This window comes from Onychostruthus taczanowskii, unplaced genomic scaffold (assembly GCF_017590055.1).
Source record: "Onychostruthus taczanowskii isolate IOZ18803 unplaced genomic scaffold, ASM1759005v1 scaffold11, whole genome shotgun sequence".
In the NCBI taxonomy this organism is placed as follows: Eukaryota; Metazoa; Chordata; class Aves; order Passeriformes; family Passeridae; genus Onychostruthus; species Onychostruthus taczanowskii.
Window position 1 is genome coordinate 1,340,063 of NW_024497629.1, and position 22,368 is coordinate 1,362,430.

The 22,368-nt window shown below is 39.3% G+C and overlaps 1 protein-coding gene across 3 annotated transcripts in view; it reads left to right on the top strand.

The window, feature by feature from the left end:
* Positions 1 to 54: 54 nt before the first annotated feature.
* The window catches only part of ATAD2B (ATPase family AAA domain containing 2B), a 71,312-nt gene continuing 48,998 nt past the window's right edge, over positions 55 to 22,368 (top strand). For 2 of the 3 annotated variants that reach the window (XM_041421667.1, XM_041421660.1), the window contains exons 1-7: positions 55 to 529; positions 15,423 to 15,577; positions 17,027 to 17,073; positions 18,087 to 18,240; positions 20,290 to 20,392; positions 20,926 to 21,034; positions 22,191 to 22,307. In XM_041421667.1, coding sequence (XP_041277601.1) covers positions 374 to 529; positions 15,423 to 15,577; positions 17,027 to 17,073; positions 18,087 to 18,240; positions 20,290 to 20,392; positions 20,926 to 21,034; positions 22,191 to 22,307 — 841 coding nt within the window. In that variant the 5' untranslated portion in view covers positions 55 to 373. The remainder of the gene's footprint in view (positions 530 to 15,422; positions 15,578 to 17,026; positions 17,074 to 18,086; positions 18,241 to 20,289; positions 20,393 to 20,925; positions 21,035 to 22,190; positions 22,308 to 22,368) is intronic. The other variant, XM_041421652.1, reaches the window with a different exon arrangement.

Consider the following 22,368-nt stretch of genomic DNA (forward strand, 5'->3'; position numbering starts at 1 on the left):
TAGAGCGCGCGGCGCTGGGATAGAACGGCCGCGCCGGGGCCGCAGCGCCCCCCGGCGGCGACTGGCGGGGACGGCGCGGAGCGAGCAGAGAAAGGGAGCAGGGACAGTAATGGCGGCCAGTTAGAGCCGGGCTGAGCCCGAGAGGCGGCGGCGACAGCGGCGGCAGGAGCCGGCGCGGCTCCGGTTGCGTCTCTGCCCGGCAGCGCGGCTTCCCCGGAGGGCTTTTCTTCTTTCCTCCCTCCTCCCCCCTTTCCCCCCTCTCCCTCCCCTTCCCCTCCCTGCCCGAGCCCCCGCCTGTCCGCCCTCCCTCCCTCCTCCCTCCGCGCCGGCGGCGGCGGCGGCGGCGCCCCCCGTGGCCCCCCTCGCCGGGGCCATGGTGAACACCAGGAAGAGCTCTCTGCGCCCCCTGGGCAAAGCGGCGGCCGCGGCGGCCGGGGCCGGCAGCCATTTCATCTCGTCCCGCACCCGCTCTTCTAAGAGGGGCACCAAGGCAGATGCGGCCGGGCTGGAGGAGGCGGCGGCAGCGCGGGTGAGGACCGGGGGGTCCACGGGGGACCGGAGGGGGGAAGGCGACAAGCCCGGGGGAATCGCTGGGGACGACGCCGCTGGTGCCGCGGCGGGGGGGGCTGCGGGCACGGGAGCCGGCGGGGGGCGGGTGCCCGGCGGGGTCCGGCGGCGCGGGGCTCCCCCTGCGGCCGCGCCCGGCGCTGCCGCCGCCAGACAAAAGTTGGGAGCTGCGCCCGCAGCAACTTCGCAATAAACCTCGGCCCGGGTTTGGTTTGTGTGTGTGTATGTATGTATGTGTGTGTGTGCGGTTTTTTTTTTTTTTTTTCCCCTTTTCCCTAAATGACCTCGATTCGGCTGGCGGCTGCGACGGGAGGAAGCTGGTGTCCGGGAAAGCCCCCCGCCCCGTTTTTTGGGGCACGGGGGGTGTGATTTTTGCCGTCAAGTTTAAGTTGAATCCTTTTCCAGCCGAACTCGCTGTGGTTGCTTGGGTTAGACGGGCTGACGGGCTAACTGCAAGTGAAATTCTACAGCCCGATTTGGGGAATTAACGTTTGGTAAATCGTAACTGGAAGAAAGAATTCGGGAGTCTCCTTTCTTCCTTGTCTCTAAACAGCTCTGTTGACAAAACCTGTAATTTTTGTTTTTAATTATCGAAGAATCACAGAATCAGTGAGGTTGCAAAAGACCTCTGAGGTCATCGAGTGCGACCTATGGCCGATCACCACCTTGTCAACCGGACCATGGCACCGAGTGCCACTTCCAGTCTTTCCTTAAACAGCTCCGGGGCTGGTGCCTCCACCGCTTCCCAGGGCAGCCCATTCCCAATGTTTAATGATCCTGCCTGTGAAGAAATTCCTCCCACAGGAGGAATTGTAGGCAGGACTTTTTCTTTGGTTGATGAAACTTCACGTATTGCTTTAAAGGTCTTTCAATAAAAAAAAAATAAAAATCAATAAAAGCAGCACAAATATGGAAGTGAAATTTGAGGGTCCGGGTGTTTGACAGTCGTGCACCAACTGACCATGTCACTGCCGTGCACAGGAGGAAGTTAATCAGCCGAGTAGGAAAACAGCAGCAGCAGCCAAAGGCATATCAGAAGGATGTCACCTGGAATTCTCACAAAACCTTTTACCCATCCCTTTGGTCTAAAATACTAAACCAAATACAAATCACTGATGAGAGATCCTATACTTTCTGTGCTTTTCTTTCAGTTCTTTCATACTTCACAGTTCTTCCCTTCCTCCATCTTACTTTTCCTTGTTCCCTATTTCTTCCTTGTTTAATTTCAGTGGACTCCTGGGGATGCAGCACCATAGCTGTAAAAAGCTGTTCTGCTTGTTTTAGTGTGGAGTTTCTGTTTATTCATATCGTGGGTCTTGTGGTTTGTGAAGCAAAGTCTGAAGTAACCCTTACTGGCTTACTTGTCATGGAGTTTACTGCTGCTAAGAAAACTAGCTTGGGCTTCTTTCCAAGTATTTTTAATTCATAACAGTGTTTTTTTGCTACAAATCATTAAAACATTGCAATTAGTGTCATGGTATAAGGAAAGGAGATTGTACAAAATAGTGTAAAATATTGTAAATACTTCTCAAGATATTGCCCACACTTCTAAAAGAGCATTTCTTCTAAAGTTAAATGTAAATTTTGGTGTATGGGAATGAACTTGTTTCGCTTCACAATACATCTCATGTGTTTGAGGTGGATTTTTTCTTTCCTTTTAAGATGTAATTGCCAAATATGAGCAGAAGTTATCCAAGAAGGTTTTTTCTTATTTCCCCTATCCAGTGTGTTTTATAAAATATGTATATCTCACTGTATTTTAAAGTTGTTTTTGAACAACTCTTTTTATTCTTCAGATGTAAGTACTGTCAGCAATACAGTGTCTTTCTGAGCTTCTGAATCTTCTTGAAGTAGTGCCAGAGAAGGATCTCAGTGATTAGGACATGAATAAGTATAGCAGTAGGGAGACAAAGCCTTTGCTTTTGGAAGTGATTGCTGGGAGACAGATAGTGAGGCTGTGTTCAGAGAGTGTGCTGGGATCGTCTTCACGCAGTTGTATGCTTTTTTTTTTTTCTTTTTTTTTTTTCCAGTTGACTGGAATAGTCTGTCCTTTCTAAGTCTTTTGGGTGTCACATCAGGAAACCAGCCTTGCTACCAGCAGTTAATCGGGTTAATGGGCAGCTAGAGTTTGGAGCTCTGGCAGAGATGGGACGCTTCTTGTTTGCAGTGTGTAACTTAATTTTTTTTGCATTGAGCTTTTGACTGGGACTCCCTGAGAAATGCTTTTCAGTGGGATTGTTTGCAGCCACCTTTCAGAATGTATTTTAAAAGATCATTTGTCTGTTCCTTATTAGCAACAAAAACCGAGTTAGTGACCTAATGGCATCCTGTAAGATGCTGAGTAGACCAAAAGAGGGGATAGGACTTGCCTGCTGCCTCTTCTGTATCTGTTTCCTTCTTATTTTTTCCACTTGGCTTTTTTTGATATACTTTTTTTTTTTAATTTGTTTGGGGTTTTTGCATACATTTATAAGGATAGGCTTGACTCTCTCCTTTCCCAAGAACTTAAGTTTCTAGTCTTCTGCTTCAATATTATGCTGAGTTGTGTGTGAATAGTGTCCTTTTTTGTTTGATCTGAATCTGGAGGCAACATTTGTTGCCTGAAATGGACTGTAATAGTCTAAATGCCTTTATCATGTTCAGTGTATTCCCCCAGTAGTACTCACTCAGCTTGGAGAAAGCAATGACGTCAGGCTTTGAAAAGTAAACTGGTTTGAATTATTGATTGGCGACCACGCAGTCAGTGATGGAGATGAATACATGTGTGTCTGTCTGCTTACCAGAAGCCAGATTAAAATGAACAAAATCCCTCACTAAATGGATCAAGGAGCCAAGAAGTTTATTGTCTGAGATGATGTCATAGCAGAGTGCATAGGGAGGGTACAGAGGGGAAAAACTGGTCTTTGTTTTCTTCCTGTTTCCAGGATTGATTTATATGCTAGTTAGTAGATTTTGAAGCTATGCTTGCATAAATATATATTCTGTTGTTATACAAATTATACATCTGTGTATAAAAATACAGATTTTTTTTATTTTGGGCATTAAAATTTGGGAAGTCTTCTAGCTTTGTATTAAAGCATTCTGACAAGAAAAACTCATCAAAATCTTCTACAGAGACACAAAATTTTAACACAAGGCTTATAGGTTCAGTGGACTTCATTCATACTATAAAAAAATTGAGGATTCTGTGACCACAAGTGGTTAAATTTGCACTTTGTATCTACTGATGTCTGATGTTTTCAGTTGTGATTGCTGCTAACACTTCTTTGGCAATTGAAATTATTTTTCTTAGTCATCTCAAAGCACAAATCAAAAGTGTTGATCAAGAATTTATTGTGTAATAAACACTCTTAAATCACGTCAGCGTACTGGTTAGACATTTTAGAAATGTATACAAGGTTAGCTTAATTTAATTAGCCAAGAAAGCATTAGCAGTGCCTTAAGAGCTACTTGAGGGCATGGTGATAATTGTAATGCATGATCCTCGCTAAAAGTAGTGCTGCCAACATTGTTCAACTTGCGTGGTGCAACCTAGAGCTCTCCATTGTACTTAATTGCCAGCGGGAGCGATCAGGGGCTGCAGGAGCGACATCGGGCACTGCAGCGTGCAGAGGTGCAGAGCCGAGCAGCCTTTCGGTGCCCTGTGATGCCACTGTGTTTCAGCATCTCTCACTGTAGTTTCTCAGCCTGTGGCAATAGAAGTGTTTTCTGATTTCTGGGTGATCATTTCAGCTTTTGTAGCGTAAACTTGTTGCTGCATTTTACTCTTCGAAAAGCCTTTAATGGTCAGCTGTTGAAAACATAGGAAATGTAAAACTTACTATGATTTCTCTTAAATTACAAGTTTTACACGTAACCAATAGAGCTTTCTAAAAATCAAGTTTTCCACTATGAAAGACCCTGATTGGCATATCAATATTTTCTTGTCTATTGTCTCACAGTGTTCTGGATGCTCTGGTGTTTAGAATAAAGCTATAGAAAAAGTTAGATTTTCCTCCTTATGGTGGATAAATGACACTTGCTGGCCACCTGTGCGTAAAGCTCTTCAAGAAAAAAGCTCCTGTCCAATATCTGTGTTTTAAAGAACTGCATTGTCTTTGTGTTCGAGTTTGCAGTAGCATCAGTAAGGGTGCTGAGGCTAATGCTTTTACAGTTCTTTGAAATACATCCTGAAATATAAAGCCTTGTGAAGTTATTCCAAACAATTTAATTTAAAGGAAGATTCCCAGGAAAGCTCATCTTTTTGGTGTGTAATAAAATCTCGGGTTCTTTCTGTTTTAGTAGTCTGCTGCTCTTTTGGGATTCAGCAGGGAAAAATCAGTGTTCTAAAATGAGTCATGCAGGCCATTCCTTGGCTGTATGGTGTTAATACAGCTGTGAGCAGTGGGAAATGGAGCAATTGTTGGAAGCAGTCTTTGTTCAGGATTCTGTCAAAATACCATACAGTTGGCATTTGTGATCCTTTTGTGGTTCTGAAGGGCTGTGTTGAGTTTGAATTCTTACATATCGTGCCAGATCAGTCCGGGCTGCTCTCAGCAGTCAGGACACGTGAAGTGTCCGTGGTTTGTTTTGGGAGGCAGTGGTGCATCCTGTTTGAAGCTGGCTATCCTTGGTGTCACACTGTTCCAGGGCCTTCAAAGGAAGCAATACAAGGGCTAATCCAGTGAATGGATAAGACCTCCAAAGAGTGCTCAGGAAATGGTGTTGATGTTTTGTGTTCTGCATTGCTTCCTCTGAACATTGGGCTTGTCCCAAAGTAATATTAATAAAATCTGTTTCTCCAACTACTGTCTCTGTCTGAACTTCAAACAGAAGGTTTGACCCATGGCTGTGAGACAGCCCATGACAATTTTGCAGAGTTGCATACAGCTTGAGGTTATGCAAGATAATTAGCTCAGGTAATTATATTCTGATCACTTCTATCCCCCTGCAGTTTCAGTTGCATGTGGTATGGTTTTGCACATCCTGCCCTAAATTGTTGAATGTTTGCTATGCTGTGAAAAAGTTTTAATTCCAATCTAATGATGCTTTGAATGATTCCTCTGTAAAACTTCAGAAAACCCATCTCAAAACAAGGCATGCAGCAAGTAGGCATCAATGAGCTGAAGTTTCATTGCTGTGAATTTTGTGTGCTGTTTTGTAGCTGTGACCCTTTGAAAGATTGCTGATTGTTTATTAGATGTTTTAGCTCTAATGGATTACTTTTTCTGTGGATATCACTCATGAACCCATTTATTGCAAAGGGAACTGACAATATGTTTTTATCCTTTTTTTTGTGTATACTTCATGCTTTGCTAGTTTTTCAAAACAATTTTTCAGTCTGACTTCACTCTTGAAATACTGGCTTCATTACATTTGATGGGATTTTCATGGTTTATTTTAACCATTAATTCTGGTTTAAATTGTTCAAGTGTTGGTTTGCATTTATACGTTCTTGCAGTCTTTTTCTGAATAAATTTAGTTTCTTTTTGCTTGGTAGTTACTAAAAGAGACAACTTTTCAACCAGTTTTAAGACTAATGTGCAATCTTCTGTAAGCCTTTTCATTTTGCGCTGAGTATGTGTATGCTGTAATAGTTCTGCTCCAGCTGAACTAGTTATGAAGGAGACAACTTTAGCTCTCCTATACAGAACTTTGAAGTGTCTCAAGTTCCTCTTGTACTGAACTTTGTGTTTTTACTTTTATGTGTCTAGTAGAGTCTGTTGATGGCCCAAATAATGTAAAGCTTTGATAGAAAGTTTGTGTCCAGTTGCACTTGGAGCAGATGCTTTGGTTTGGTTGTTTTCATAATGTGGGAAGGGGGCATTTTGCTTTTCTCCAGCCTCCAGTCAGTTTCTTCGTTTTAAATGGATAAATAGTTGAGCCAAGCTATTTAAATAACCTGAAATTAAGAAGTTGTTCATTCTCTACATGTGGAAGAGATTACTTGCAGTGAAATTTGTTGCTGTGCTTCAGCAATCCCTCATTTCAAATACTTAATAATTGTCCTGTGTTATTTCTCTGATGTATCATTGGGGCTTAGAAATTGGTTTTTATTATTATTTAAATTTCAGTACATTAATCTTAAGATTTCTATCACAATTGTGCACAATTTTAATTTCATTTTTCCCTTTTGGAAATACTGTCTTTAAGTGCATTGCAGCTAGGGGTGCAGAAGTGTTTTATAATCCTATTTTTTATCCACACAGAAGGCCACCTTCCTAGTTACCCTTGCTACAGACACTTCTTTGCTTAATTTGCTGAGTCTGTTTCCTGGTCATGTCCAAACCTTGGGGAGCAGTCTGGTTCAGGGCTTCTCACTCTGTTTTTCTCTTTGCTATCCTCATTTAGATAATTCTGTGTCTTTATTTAGGTTTATAGTAGTATCGAAGGAGGCCGTGTCCTATAAGCTTTGTTTAGCATGTGACTGTTAAGCAGAAACAAGATGGATTTTCGATGACTGAGGGTAGGGAAAAAACATTTGAATGTTTTCATTTTTTCCATATCAGAATTGTAATCATTCTTGAGTCTCGATTCATTACATAAATATAATTTCTGCTTTAAAAGTCTTTGTTAACAGCATCTAGAAACTCACAGAAATGGTTAATGTAGTTCTGACTAAAAATGTGTTGCTTTTATTTTATTCCTTCAATGTTGAATAAGGAGGATCAGTGGTTTTAAAAACTTCCTTTAAGTGGATTTACTAGAAATACTTCTAAGTGAGGTGTGGACCCCATACAGCAAGTAGAGAACTCTTCTCAGTGGACTTCCTCTTCTGCAGGTGTGTGATTTCACATGTGCTGCGAGCTGTGAGCTCTGGCTGTGAACTCTGCAGTTGTGAAAACAACAGACTCGCCAATATTAATGCTTGCCAGGCCATTTGATCAGCAGGATCAGGATCACGTTACTGGTCCAGCTGAAACTAATCCCCTTCTCCACATCCCCTGGCTTCCCCTTGCCTCCCTGCCATCCTTCTGATTTGATTATCAGCTGAAATTTCTCAGTATCATCCTAATTTTGGTGAAGGCACAGAGAAGAGAGGAGCGTTCGTGGTGGAAATGCTTGGAGCTGGCTGCTGATGATGGGAGGATAAACCTCAGCTCATTATTTATGGCCTCTGTCACAATTTGGCAGAGGCTGCTCTGTAGGTCACTCTCCCTTTCATTCATGAACCAAATAACCTGTAGGTTGCAAGAGTTTTTTGTGTGTCATACTGAAGCTGTTGACAGGCACTCTGTGTGGACATAAACAGGTGTCTTTTTTCTGTAACAGACAGAGGGAATGGTTGCAGGTGTGAAAATCCCTAATTAACACGGCTTGTAACTTGTAAACTTTTAGCTTGTAAACTTTTAGCTTTTCTCAAAAGCTTTCACATTTATTAAATAACCTGAATTCTAAGGTTGAAGAGTTTCAGGAAATAAAATGGAAATCTCTTGTAATAATAAAACATATCTTCCTGTGGAAGAAACATGTTTGGGGTTTTTTTAAATCTGAACAAATGGTGAAGAACTTAGTCTTGTGAAAAGGTCTAGATGGTGTTATTCTTTGTGTTCTTAGTGGCTATTATTGACATGAGCATTGTTCACTGAAAAAAAAGTACGGAAGCTGAATGTTAAAAGGATTCAGATCATCCTGCAACTGAGGCATTCTTTACTATCATTACCATTAATGAAATACATCGTTAATAGTTGTTTATTCCAAGATCATCAAGCACTTAAGCATGAACATTATTTTTCCTTAACACCTGTGGAGAGCCAATGTCTGATAAATGACTGTGTGCAAACAAGTGGAAATTAGAGAACTGCAACCAGGAGATGTGTTCTTTCAAGCTGATGTTTTTTTTCAAGCTGTCAGCAAGGTTAACGCATCAAGGCCTTCATGAAACTTGGAGTTCTCACTAAGGTAGTTAATGTGCTCTAATCCCAGTACATTTATTTCTCAGCTTCTTGTCATTTGAAGGCTGAGGCAGAATGGATTGGTTTAGAAGGGATGTTGAAGATCATCTCTTCCCAACCCCGTGCCATGGGCAGGGACACCTTCCACTAGACAAGGTTGCTCAGACCCCCGTCCAGTCTAGCCTTGAAGTAAAAGTCCTTTCACACTGGGTTTTTAGGACACAAAGGTAGATGTTCAGCCTGCAGCAGTATGTTGTATACCATCACAAATACAGGGTGCTGTATTATGCTCGACCTCAAGTTCAGTCATGTTACCTTCTTTCCCCAGACAAGTGTATCAGGTCTTACCTCTTCCCATTAAGCAGTCAGCCAGTTCTCCCCTACATGAGGGGCTGAAGGCATTTGCCAGGAAAATGTGTGTTGGAGTGGGGAAGAGAGGAGCTTGCGAGGATGTGTTGGTGCTGGAGAGAGAGTGGGTAGTGTGGTGTGTCATCCTGAAATTAGGGCATATTGTAGATGTGTAAGGCAAGGTGTGGTTTGAGCATGAGCATGAGAGCATTCTGCTGCTTGGAACATTCGTACCAAGCAGAAGGAGGGTTTTACTCCTTCCTCCCCCTGTTTTTTTGGTTAAAAAGCTATAAAGTGGTGAACTTAAAAAAAAAAAAAAAAAAAAAAAAAAAAAAAAAAAAAGGATTTGAAAGGATTTATTAGATTCTGGTCAGATGACATGATCACATCATGAGAAAATTTTTTTGGTCTCGTGTGTAAAATTTGCAACCAAACAAAACTTAAATCTCAAAGAGATTGTGAAGCCTTCTGAGTTTTTAAAACTGCTTAGTATGCCTAGGCTAAAAATGCATTAGTTTAATGCTAGCAAAACCTAGCTCTTACCTAAGTTTCATCAGTAGATCTTGATGCAGATCTTTAATGCAATTAAATTTTTAGGAGTTAATGTTTTAATCCATATTTTTTACCTTTGCAGAAACTGATATACAAAGGAACAAGTGGCTTTTCCAGAATCTCTGGACAGACAGCTAGACAATGTTTTTGGTGTATTTTACTGGTGTTTGAAATGCATTGTAGTTTCAGTGAAACCAAGTTATTTGTTAACTGAATATGAGGGCAAGGATGAGACATGAGCTTAACTAACTGGGGTAGTGGGGGCACAGTCACATGTTTTTCATGAATAATTGTTTCAGTTTGGAAAGACAATTGTATCTTTTTATACTGTAGGACATAAAAGTTTATTAAATGCATTAAAGAGCCCTGAGTATTTCAGGTCTTTTGATGGACAGCTCATTTCAAGAAGTTTGCATGAACTGGTAGGAGAAAAGGCACACCAGTTTTTTTCACGTGCATTTTTAAGATAAGAATCCAGACTAATAATCTGGGACATCCAAGAAGATGTGTTGTTAATCAAAAGATGTATTTTAAATTAGAAAATAGGAAGTTAGAAATAACAGGGGACCTGGATTTAGTTTCTCCAATGTCACTAAAAATAAGATTGAGACATGTCTGAAATTGTCTTTTCAGAGAGCCAAATGAAATGGAAAAAGTTATATTTCAATATCGGAAGCTAGGATTTAACTAATGTTAGAAGCAGAGGTTTCTGAAAACCTGTGGCTGAAACAGATTTTTTTGAAAATGTTTATTCATTATTATTAAGAGAAAGTAACTTTCAGGGTCTTCTGTGCTTATTTAGTGGATTAAAAAGAAAAGCTATTTGTGCATTTAAGAAAACGCAGAGAAATAGGATTGGTCAGCTGAAGGTTGAATGTCAGTGCATTAATTTTGTGTCTTAGACATGGGAAGAGGCCATAGAAAAAACCAGTTGCTGCAGCGTTGAGGAGAATGGGTTGAAAAGTTGCCTGAGTGAGGAGCTGTGTGAGCAGGGGTGTGAGTGTTCAGGGTGTGGCGCACACTCAGCAGGGTGTGCCCCACAAACTGTACAGCGAGGACAGCGAGTTTGACCACGGTGGATAACTCAGATATTCATGTCTGCATGCCTGTGTTTGAGTACAGACGAACCTGTGGCAAACCAGACAGAGTCTTTTTCAGAAATTGCAAGGTGTGGTTGTGGTTTGAATGTTATATCATCTCTTACTTGAGAACTCAGTGAACTTGTGTTCACATGCTTGGAGATGCCCGTGGTAGAGATGGTTTGTACTCATGCTCTGTGTCCAAGACTACTGGATTAGAATTATTTTGGGGTGTTCAGACCAGCAGTTTAAGAAGAGTTCTTTGATTAATCTGTTAGCCAGGAGATTCAATTTAAACAGAAGAAACAACCCCCCCCTACCCTTTCCCTTCAAAGATGCTATAAGTAATCTTTTTATTTTAACTTGGGAATTAATCAAATGTCATGCTTTAGCCAACTGGTTCCTGTGATACTCCTGAAAGCACTGCCAGTGAGTACTCCCCTGCTATGTGTGTTCTTCAGACTTGCTGAAAGACTGTACTGGTATAGTCACTGTTCTGAGAGGATAAATTGAGAAGGAAAAGGCCAGTTTTATTAATTGATTTCTAGTTTGTGTTTTCCAAAACTTAAAGACTGTACATGTTTTAAATAAAGATCTGTTAGTATCAAATTAGTGTTTTGAAATTTAGGGACGGATAGAGAAGAGACTACAGGTAATAATGTATATCAGTGTATTTGTAGCTTGCTCATAGATGGGTATTAAACAGTGTTTCTGTCTTTCTCCTTTTCACACAAAGCACAGAAAGCATAGAGGTAATATGCAGCTATATATGTTTTCTTGCTTTATTATCAATTTTAGCTTTTGTTTCTAGATATATCCGTACCATCGTTCAAGTGCCTTCAGTGAAGGTGTGTTACCAGTTTGCCCCCACTGCCTCTGCCTAAACTGAATCTTAGCTCAACAGCTGATTTGTGGTATTCAGTCAGCTGTCACATTCCATTTTACTTTTGAATCCAAAGATAAGACTGTGTTTTGCCAGTCTAGACCATGGATGGTATCCTGTTAATGCCATTTATTTCCTTACTCATTTGTAGCAAGAGTGCTTTCTGTAAGAGGTGGTTCTGGTTGTTCTGGATCGCAGCTGGAGTTTGCTGGGTCTCTCTTTTCTGCTGGATCAATGCAGTTGCACTAAATTTTGTTTCTCTCTTTGTACCTTCTGACACTATGTAAAGTCATTTTTTGATTTTTCTCTGCTTGCTTTTTCTTTGTTGCTTTGGTATGCTTGAAGGCAATTTCTGACATGATTAAGATTTTATTAATTCATATTCTCTGCATTCTCTCAGCATGTGAGTGTGTTTGCTTCAGTGCCAGTGTTTCATTAGGAGCTTTGAGTGCAGTGCATTCGTTCCTACTTCTGAAATTGCATTATTAATTTCTTAATTTTTAAGTTTGATGCTTATATTTTTCTAGTCCCAGAACATTTTAATGATATCTGCTCTGAAGTAATAAGTTTCTGGGTTGAAACTGAAGTGCTATTTTTAATCATTAAAGGTATAAATGGTTTGAGACCCAGTTCCTTGAGGGAGCAAGTTGACTGCTGTGGAATCATTAGACCTGGTTTGCTATAAATGGGAGGAAGTGGTGGATAGACTGCTGTCTGTAAAGACTTCCCAAACTGAAATTAATTTTCTTTCGTGTTCTAGTGTATCCCAGTTTGGATAATCTCTTGAGTGTTATGAAAACTATATCTGTATTTTACTGTGGGTAGTGAAGGTTCTGGATAGTCTGATTTCATTCCCTAGAATGAAATCAGAAGTAGTCTGATTTCATTCCCTAGAGCTTGAATTTTTAAAGTTGTCTGTTAACTGAAAAATGGAGCTTGGATTCTTGGTAATGTATTTAAAATTTCAGTGATTTCAACTTTGTAGTAGCTTTGTCACTACTTCATGATAAATAATTTTCTGTGTTAGTGCATCTTACACAGCATGTACTCGAATGTAGGTTAATGTTTGGGCTTGAGTATCTTAAGATTTAACTTGGTTTGTACTTGCTGAGTTTGTGCATAGAGTTAATATGCAGACAAGTGAGGCTCAGCTGAAAATAATAGCCTAAACAAAGAATAACCTAATTAAATAAACCCCTTAATTGCTAGTCTGGTTCCTTAGGCAGCTGCAAGGAACTGATTGCTCATGTGATCACACTGACAGCCTGCTCTTCCAGTTTCTGGAGCTATTTGCCAGTATATGTTCATTTGACAGCATTAGAGTTCTCAAAGATACTCAACTTTTATGAATTTTATGAATATTTGTAGCAGAGAGAGACTTGAAGTAGCAGAATTTGTCTCCATTGCCATATTGTGTTTTAACTGCTAGCTGACAGGACAAGATCCTAGCTGAATTCGAGACTTGGGACCAGAGGCAAGGCACTGGAGGAAATGCAGAGAAAGGTGATGATAGGGGACTCGGCGGAGTTTGTGTCTTTGCATGGAAAAGGGGTGGAGATGGAATACAGGAACCTGTGCATTACTAATTTCACTGCTGGCAAATAGTTCTAATGTTTCCCCTTGTAAAGCTTTGTTACATGCTGCTTAATCTTTCCTAGTTTCATTTTCTCTGTCTTGCTTAGCCGGTTTTAAACTGGTTCTGTGGCTTACCTTGAAATTCTGCTTCTGTTCTTCTTCACAGGGCAGCTTGTGTAGTTTCAGAAAGCAGTTACTAAAATTGACCTAAGCAGGGTTGTGTTTCTCTTAAGTTTACAAGTAGACTGATAATAAAGCAGAAAGGATATGCACAAATACTTAGTGTTCAGAAGTGAATAAGAAGGCTACTAAAATGTTGTAAAAAGTTGGCATTTTGTAGTTTCAGGGTATTATGGAAAACATCCAACTGCTGCCCCCCATGTATTTTATAATGCTATGCAGGATGCAGGTGTTTTGTATTTAGGAATGGTGGTAGTTACTATTTTTGTACTTTTCTGATCCCTTAGTGAAATGATTAAGATCACGACAAGGTAGGAAGTTCATCTAAAAGAAGGAAAGTGAGCTTTTGCAGCTTTAGTAAGCTGGATGGATGGATGGATCAGAGAAGCATGAGAAGAAGATCCAAGGAGGTTGGGGTGGTGCTGTGTAGTCAGGCAAGGGAGTGCATGGGCTCTTCCTGTGTCACAGTCGTGCTGAGCTGTCTTGTCAAACTGCACCCATACATTTGGATTTCACTTTCTAAATACTATGCTGTGATGTTCTGACTTCTTATCTTAAAAGATAAGCTTTTTCTTTTTTAAAATTTTCTTGAGTACGTGACATGTGATGTTGAAGTATCTGGAGTACAAATCAGATTGTTGTTATTACTAAGCTTGATGAACAAATGGAACTTCTGTGGTTATCTCCTTGTGTTTAAGTAAAATTATCTCTTTGTCATAGTTCAAGTTCTTACTGACAGTTCCTGGACCTTAATATTTGAAAATTGGTTCTCTATTGTTGCAATAAAGGATGTTTAGTTTTTTAATAATAGAATAATAGAATGGTTTAGGTTGGAAGGAACCTTAAAGATTATCTACTTCGAAACCCCTTGCCATGGACAGGGGCACCTTCCAGTATCCCAGGTTGCTCAAAACCCTATCCAACCTGGCCTTGAACACATCCGGGGATGGGGCAGCCACAGCTTCTTTGGGCAGCCTGTGCCAGTGTCTCACTACCCTCACAGGGAAGAATTTCTTCCTAATACCTAACCTAAACTTGCCATCTGTCAGTTTAAAACCATTCCTTGTCCTGTCAATACACGCCCTTGTTAAAAAGTCCCTTTCCAGTTCTCTTAGAGTCCATTTAGTTACTGGCACGTTCTCTAAGATCTCCCTGGAGCCTTCTCCAAGCTGAACAATCCCAATTCTCTCAGCCTGTCTCCACAGCAGAGCTTCTCCAGTCCTTGGATTATCTCCGTGACTTTCTCTGAACTCACTCCAGCAGCCCCATGTCCTTCAGATTGTCAGCCCCAGGGCTGGACACAGGACTCCAGGTGGGATTTCAGGAGTGGGGGCATAGGCAGGGAGAATCCCTTCCCTTGCCCCTTTTGCTGCTCATGCAGCCCGGGACACTTTTGTCTTTCTGGGCTGCAGAAGCACAATGCAGGGACATTCTTATCAAACAACACCCCCAAGTCTTTCTTCCCTGGGCTGCTCTCCATCCATTTTCCACCCAGCTTGTGCTTGGGATTGCCTGGACCCAGATGTAAGAACTTGCACTTGGACTTGTTAACCTTCATGAGGTTTGTCCAGGGTCTCACAGAATGGCATCAAGACTGTTTTGATGAGCTAAAATTTTTAGTTAATACAATCCTGGTTTTATGTTTTCTAGTGGTAGTTCACCTAAATAGAAGCAGATCCTCTGAAGTTTGCTGTCTATTTTTTGTCTACAACTTTGGAGTAATCTCTTGGTACTATCTTTGAGTTTCTGTCTCTGTTACCTTTGATGAGTGCAATGGAAAAAAGGCCCCTTTTGGTACTGTTTAGGTGCTTTTTAAAAGGTGTTAAGAGTAATGTGGTTAGTGTGCATAATGCTGTTAATGAACATGTTGGGTATGTCCTGGTTATGTGTTGGACAGTTTGATGGGTAGAACAAGGTACAGGAAAACTCTTACAGGAAGGAAGAGTGTTTGTTTATTTTTTAGACAAAAAGCATTTTAAAGACAAAAACAACATAAGTGGAATAAATAATTGGTTTTAAGTATCTTAATTTTTCACAGTCCTTTTCTCTCTTTAAGGCATTGCTAGCTCTTTTGCAAGTGAGATTAGCAGTGTGTTGTATATGATATATAAAAAATACAATGAGTTATACAAACTATACTTGTTCAGAAATACAGGAAAACTATTATAGAAGCTTAATATTTGCAATTAAATATTTTCATAGCTTCTGGTAGTGTTTTCAGAATAAACACTTTTAATGTTGCACACAGAGTAGTCACTAAGAGTTTGACAGAGACTTTCCTCTTACTGAGCTGAAGTTTACCCTTTTTCTGTAAGGATATCTGCAGATGAGCCAAGTACGATCTGATGCTTTTTTTCTTTTCAGAAAGATGAAGGTAGTGATGCTAGTTTGAGTGATAGCCACATATCTCCTCCTGCCAAACGTACCTCAAAACATGCTGATCCTGTGGGCAAAGACAAATCAAAATCGCGCGGTACTGGGCAGCGAGAGGAATGGAGCATCTCAGCTGGACAGTCCAGGTAATTGCTGCCAAGAGAAGAAGGAACTCATACCAATTTTTTTTCTATGTTGTTATCCCACTTATGCTTTTTCTGAAGTCCGCTGCAGCTCAGAAGTGTACTTTTGAAACATGTTATTTTTACACAATTTTCTTCATTTTAAGACTCCAGGAATGTGGATTGCATCAATCGTCTCATCTCTGTTTCCTTTCTATGCATATTTGTACAAAAAATAAAAAGTAATTTTATTTGAGATGTAGTCTGAATTTTAGATTCTTGATGCATCCAAATTTAGCAATGTAATTGGTATTTTTATGTACTCAAGCTATAAGAAGACATGATATTTTAATTAGGGAATCAGTGTTACCCTCTTTCGGGAATGGGTAACAGTCAAGTTTATTTCTATTGTTCAGCCTAGTAAGTAAATTTTACTGAATATAGCCTCAGTCTTGCTACATTTTTGTAACTTGAAGCGGAAGTAATTAATTTTATTTTATAAATTATTTCATAGTATTTTACAAAACATCCTTGTATTCATAAGGTTCCTCACATGGTTACAGTAACTTTGAGACAGTGTACACAGTATGTTCCTGATCCATGAACTTTCAGTTAATACTGATTATTTTGTAGATATGTATTTCATATTTATGTACATGTCAAAATCATTCTTGAAATGATCTGTATGTAAAAGTGACTGTAAGTCACTACTGGACTGTCAACTGTTAGAATGAAGTTTGCTTAAAAGCTTTTAATCTCAAGATAGACATCTTCTTGTTTTTATTTTTCTATTTTAAAACAGAATGAATTAAATCTAGCATATTAATGTGGCATGGTAATTGGGAATGTGTATTGAAACTCGTGCACCTTCTGTTTCTTTTGTTTGTAAGAGTAGACTTGTACTGGAGCTCCTAGAAATGTCAGTATACAAAAATAAATATTTAATGCAGCTGGGAGAATTTAGATCATTGTGTCAAATGAAATTTGGCCAGGGTACTGAAAATCATATTGTTGCTCATTTAGAACCCGCTGCGACATATCTTTGCATCTGATGTTGGTTCTGCCAAAATCCACTATGCTTAACAGTGATCTTCAGTCACTAAGACTTTCCCCAAAAGTTCTGTTACTTCTACTGGTTTATCCAAGGTGTTGGAATGATAGTTGCCTTTGGAGAGCTATACCAAAGTTCTGTTCTGAAATTTAAGGAGAGAGTTAATAGCACAAGGGCATGAGGAAGGATTAGGAAGATTAATCAGAGAGATGCTTTGACAGTTGAGGGGGATTCATACAATTGATACTGAGTTTTGTCCTTACTAAGGTGTTGGGCATGAAGCAGACTCTTCCAAGGCTATGTCTTGGAAAGGTTTTGAAATCAGAGTATCACAGAGCATTTTACAGTCAAAGGTCTGTTTTCACTGTGTGCCTTTTGCTTGGCTAAGGAATGTTATATTTGTATGTCTAATTGTCTCACAGGTTAACTTCTCAGCCTGGTGCTACACTACCAAATGGACGTAGCTTATGTAAGTGAATTATAGCAAAACTTTTTGTATCGGCTTTTGCATGAAACAGTTTTATGTCAGTGATTTTCAGTGGCATATGTTTTTGATAACTTTACTGGTTCCTTTGACCATTTTGACCAGAAAAGTTGCTGCTCAGTTTTCTCTTGTCACCATCTTGGATACTCTCTGTGGATATGGGGAACATTTTTAGATGAAAATCCATTTCTCTTCTCAATTCAGACCTCTTGGCCATGATCTCGATGTTTTCCTTAATTCCCAAATTACTGTTATGAGCTAATTTTGGCCTTCCTCTCTCAGTTGGTCTCTTTAATTTACTTAGTCTCTTTGCTCATCTGAAATTTGGCCTTTTGTGGTTCTTAACATTACTTAACTCTATTGCTTTAGAGAGACCTGCCTTGTCTGCAGCTCCTGCTACCTTGAACAGTCTTTTTAAAAGTTTGTACCTTACAGACTTGCCATTTCATTGCTTATCTCAGCTAAAACCACTTTGTCTTTTGTGTCCCTTTTTCATCAGTTCTGTATTGTTTAATTTTGTGTTGAGTCTATGTAAGTGTTATTTCATTAGGCATATTTGGTATTTTATTATTTATTGTGGTGCCTAAGGAACAATTAGCAGTGGAGTCTCTGTTTGGCACTGTACAGAGTAGCTGGTATAGATTTGCTTGTGAAGTCAGTTTGTTGTGTCTGGTCTTTTTATACTATATTTGAAAGACTAAGAATTGAAACTGTGGGCCAAGTGTGCATTTTAGTATTGATGTTAACTTAAAAATATTGAATGCTTAATTGAATGCCAAATTGTTATCATAAAATAAGATTATCATCTAAGGAAACAAGCTTGAATATCCAGAAGTAACTTTTAAAATAATTTTGATAGGAATTAAATACAGCTCTTTAGTTCATACTGTGCTTAATAACTTTTGGTTTATTGTCCTTGCTAAGTATTCTCTTATTAATTCTTGTTTGTGAAAATGTTGTTTCCTGCATTTTGAAGTAGTAATACAAATTTCTCTTAGCTCTCAAAAGCCACCCCCTTCGAGGGGAAAAAAAGGGAGATGGGGACCATGCTTGCATAAACGGAGATATAGAAGTCAGAAAAAGTTGTCGGTCCAGGAAAAACAGATTTGAAACTTTGAATCAGAGTTTATTGTTTGATCAGCTAGTAAACAGGTATGTGGGGATACTACAGTTGTATTCACAAAGCACCTTAATGATTTTTAAAATTAGAAAGCCCTGTGTTCCAGTGCCATGTCTGTGTTTTGCTGTGGGGATGCATTGGGACAAGCTAGACTGTGGTTTGAGTTACAGCTGGGTCTGTGCTGTGACTGCCATGGTGTCCATGCTCTAAATGCAGAGCAGCTTCCCAGGCTTTCTTTGAGGAGTAAGTTACTCTGTCCTTACACCTGGATAAAGCTGAATGTTGGCAGTTACTGCAGAGTGCCTGACGTGCTGTAAATCCACACCCTAGTTTGTTCCTTGGTAACCTGTTTATGTAGTGATACCTTAAATGTCATGTAAATTGGTGATTAGCAGCAGTGCTTGGAAGCATTCTAGATTTTGCTTGTATGATTTTGATCATAAAATATCAAAAGTTTGTAGCTTTCTTTTGTTTTTGTTTTTTACCATTTGTTAATAATTCACATAGGGTGGGTGTCACTTTTTGACATTTACTGTGCAGACAAAGTAGGTCAGGGAGGCACGGTCTGGTCTGAGCATAGGAATGGGAGCCAGAAATGCTTTTTTTGAAATATTATTTCTCTGTAGCCCTGGGCAGGTCACTTAATATGTCCTGATCTTCCCACCTGTAAAACAGGTTTTAGCAGTCACATCTCTGAGGGACTGCTTTCTCCAGAGCTGGAAAATGATTTAAACATAAACATTTAATTGTCAAGTATGATCTTTATTTTTAAATGTATTCTATTGAATCTTTTATTAATCTGATTTTCTTCTTTTACTTACTCAGTAACTACTTGGTATCAGTGTGTAAACTTATATTGAGTTACATTTAGTTTTCTAGTTGCAGTTGAATCTCCCTCTCCTCATCAACAGTATGGAAAAGTCTACCATGAAGGTTGTAATTTAATAAGATCATGGTACTGAAGTCTGTATATGAGCTTATATTGGTAAAAGTGTGTCCCATAATCATTGGAGGATTTTAAGAACAGGTTTGACAAAAGTCTGTCAGGAATGATTTAGGCATTCTGTAGTGTGCTCTTGCCTGGCAGAGCACGTTGACTTTTCCAGGTCCCTTCCAACCCTATTTTCTTTGGTAGCAAACTGCAGCATGATTTTACTTGAAATGGTTCTGTCACTCATCACAGATAGTTTGGACGAATTGTTTAAAATGGAGAGGAGCTCTCATAATGAAAGCGTGGCCTTACTGACTTACATCACCAGAACTTCCACTGTCTTCTAGGAAGTCTTTTACCCTTTAGATATACTTTTAAACAGCTTGAAAAAAAGGAAATTAAGGTTTCTGTCTTCTTACAAATTTTATACAAATATAGTAGAATTCCAGTTGAAAGCTACTCTGATCACCATGGAGAGCAGTAACGTGGTCTTCAGGACAGGTGGCCAAATAATTGACTTGGCCTGGCTAATACTGTGTTGTTCTCATCTTTAGCAGTGAAGTATCTTGGCCAGCGTTATCACTTACATACCACTGCTGTTTTGACAGCTGTTTACAAATACTCTAGATAATGAAAATGCTGACTAAATAGTAGATGAGAAATGATCGTGAGGTCAAATACTGAATGATGAGATTCTAGATGTTACTGATTTAACAAAAAGAAAATCCTGTATGTTCTAGTGTCTTTTTGAGGTCAGGGTAAGAAACTGTAAAGCTTGTGGAGTGGAGACACTAATTGCATTCCCATTATTATAATTATATAGGTGACAAGCTTTCTTATTTTGCAAATTTAATCTTACCTGACACCTAATCTAATGTCTCAGCAGTTGCGAATTTATATGCTACAATTTATACTGAGCCAAATTATTTTTAAAAGTTTGTTGAAATGCTACTATCTAATTTGAACCCAAACTTAAATAACATCAGCATTTCTTCTTTTGCATGCTTCTTAGTTTATATTCTTTCCATTTTATTATGGTTAGGTTTGTAGTTAATTGATAGACAACTTAAGGTGTTGAATGCTATGTCCAAAGTTCTGCATGACATTAAGACTGATTTTTTGTGTGTGTTAACTGTTGCATATATTTTAGTACTGCTGAAGCTGTCCTACAGGAAATGGATAACATTAACATCAGGAGGAACAGGCGATCTGGGGAGGTGGAACGGCTACGGATGTGGACAGATACAGAATTCGTAAGTGCAGAGTTTCTGAGATCTTGGATAAAAGTCATATCAAGGCAGAGCATGTTTGTTTTTGCAAACACCATACATTTGTCTGTAGCTCTGTCTAAAGGTTTATGATTTTGTTCATTGGATAACTTCAAAAAACATGATAAACTAAAATTCAGAACTAAATTAGTGGATATGCTCGACGTTGTTTCCTTTATTGATAAATTCACTGTCATGCTCTCCTGCTGTGCTGTGGTGGTTCTTTGATTTGAAGCATACTCTGGTAGCCTGGAAGCAGCAGGACCAGGGACTGTAATCTGCTTTTTTCATTAAAACTTGATACTTATGTTACTCTGTATTAGGTGGACTAGGTACTGTCTGAGAGATTTACCTTAGCATCTATTAAATGAGACTGCTTTTGTGGTCTACCTGTGGAGAGCTCAGCAGGAAAAGCACTTGAGGACTAGAGATAGTGTGGAGCATTATTTACTGCAGTGGGACTAATACTGAGTGACATGGAACAGTACTGATGGAAATGCATGTGAATTTTATTCCAGGAAAACATGGATATGTATTCTCGAGTGAAAAGAAGGAGGAAGTCACTGAGGAGAAATAGCTATGGGATTCAGAACCACCATGAAGTGTCCACAGAAGGGGAAGAAGAAGGTATGGATTGTAAAAAATAGTGGGGGCTTGTCCGAAATACTTATGAAACGAAGTTCTCCTTCCCATAAGATAGCAATACATTGCACTTCAGAAAGCAGAACAAAGCCTGGTTTCTAAATGTTTGTACAGTAAATTTCCTTCCTTCTGTTTTTCTTAATACTAAGTAATTGGAGCTTTCCTTCCATTCCCTGTAACAATCCTCTGGTGGAAATCAAGATGCGATGAATGTAGTCTACAACTATGTGTGTTCTAACTGACTTGATATTTCTCATGTGCTGAGTGGCAATTACCAGAAAGAATTTGTAATAGTTAGGCCTGCATCCTTCCTTTGGGGTAAGGTATTAATTAAAGTCTCCTTTCTGTCCACTGACATTTTAGAAGGCTTGTAGGTGCACAGCTGTATTTGAAATTCTACTTTCCTTTAAAAATTGGAATGAAACTGGTCCATGAGTTCAAAAATTACCAAGAAAGAAGGGATTGTGCCTAACTTTGATCAGCATCATGCTTGGGCTCCTTGAAAAATCCGATTTAAATTTCAGGCATCCATACAGGTTTCAGCATACTGCATCTCAATTTTTAATTAAAACAGTGGAAGGTATGGTTTGTCCTAATGAATAAGAATGCCGTCTTAGTTCTGAGATCCATGGATGAAAATTCTGATCCTGTTAACAGATGGGCCTATGTTGTGCCTTTATACACAAAGTACATAAAGTATATTTCTGTGCTCTTTGCATTGTGTAAAAATGATACTGTGAATCATAAAGTTGTACTTATTTTCATGCTGTGTCAAATATTTGATTTATTGAGGGTCTTATGGGAATAGAGAAGAAAGGAATTATCCTTAATTTGAAGGATAGTTATTGAAGGAAAAATACAGTTGATAGAAGTGATATTTGATGTATTTTACAACTAAAGCTGTTTTGAATGCATTTTTTTTTTCTTTTGCCTTTCCAGAATCTTGTGTAAAACCTAGAAGGAAGTTTGACAATGTGCGGTGGATTTATCATGACCTTTAAATTTCCACTGATTTGACAATTAGTGTTAATTAATAAATGGGCAGTAATTCTCAGTGACTATTGAAAAGTTAATTTTTTAGGATAAATGTAGCTCTGACATGAAGTGGAAGTGTTCTGAAAATATTTTTACTCCCCAACAGAGTCTCAGGAAGAAGATGGAGATATAGAAGTAGAAGAAGCTGAGGGGGAAGAAAATGATCGGCCATATAATCTCAGACAGAGAAAAACTGTTGAGAGATACCAGGCCCCTCCAATAGGTGAGGAACCCGACAGTGCTTGACCTGCAGGAATACCATGGATGTGGGGAGGGAAGAGTTG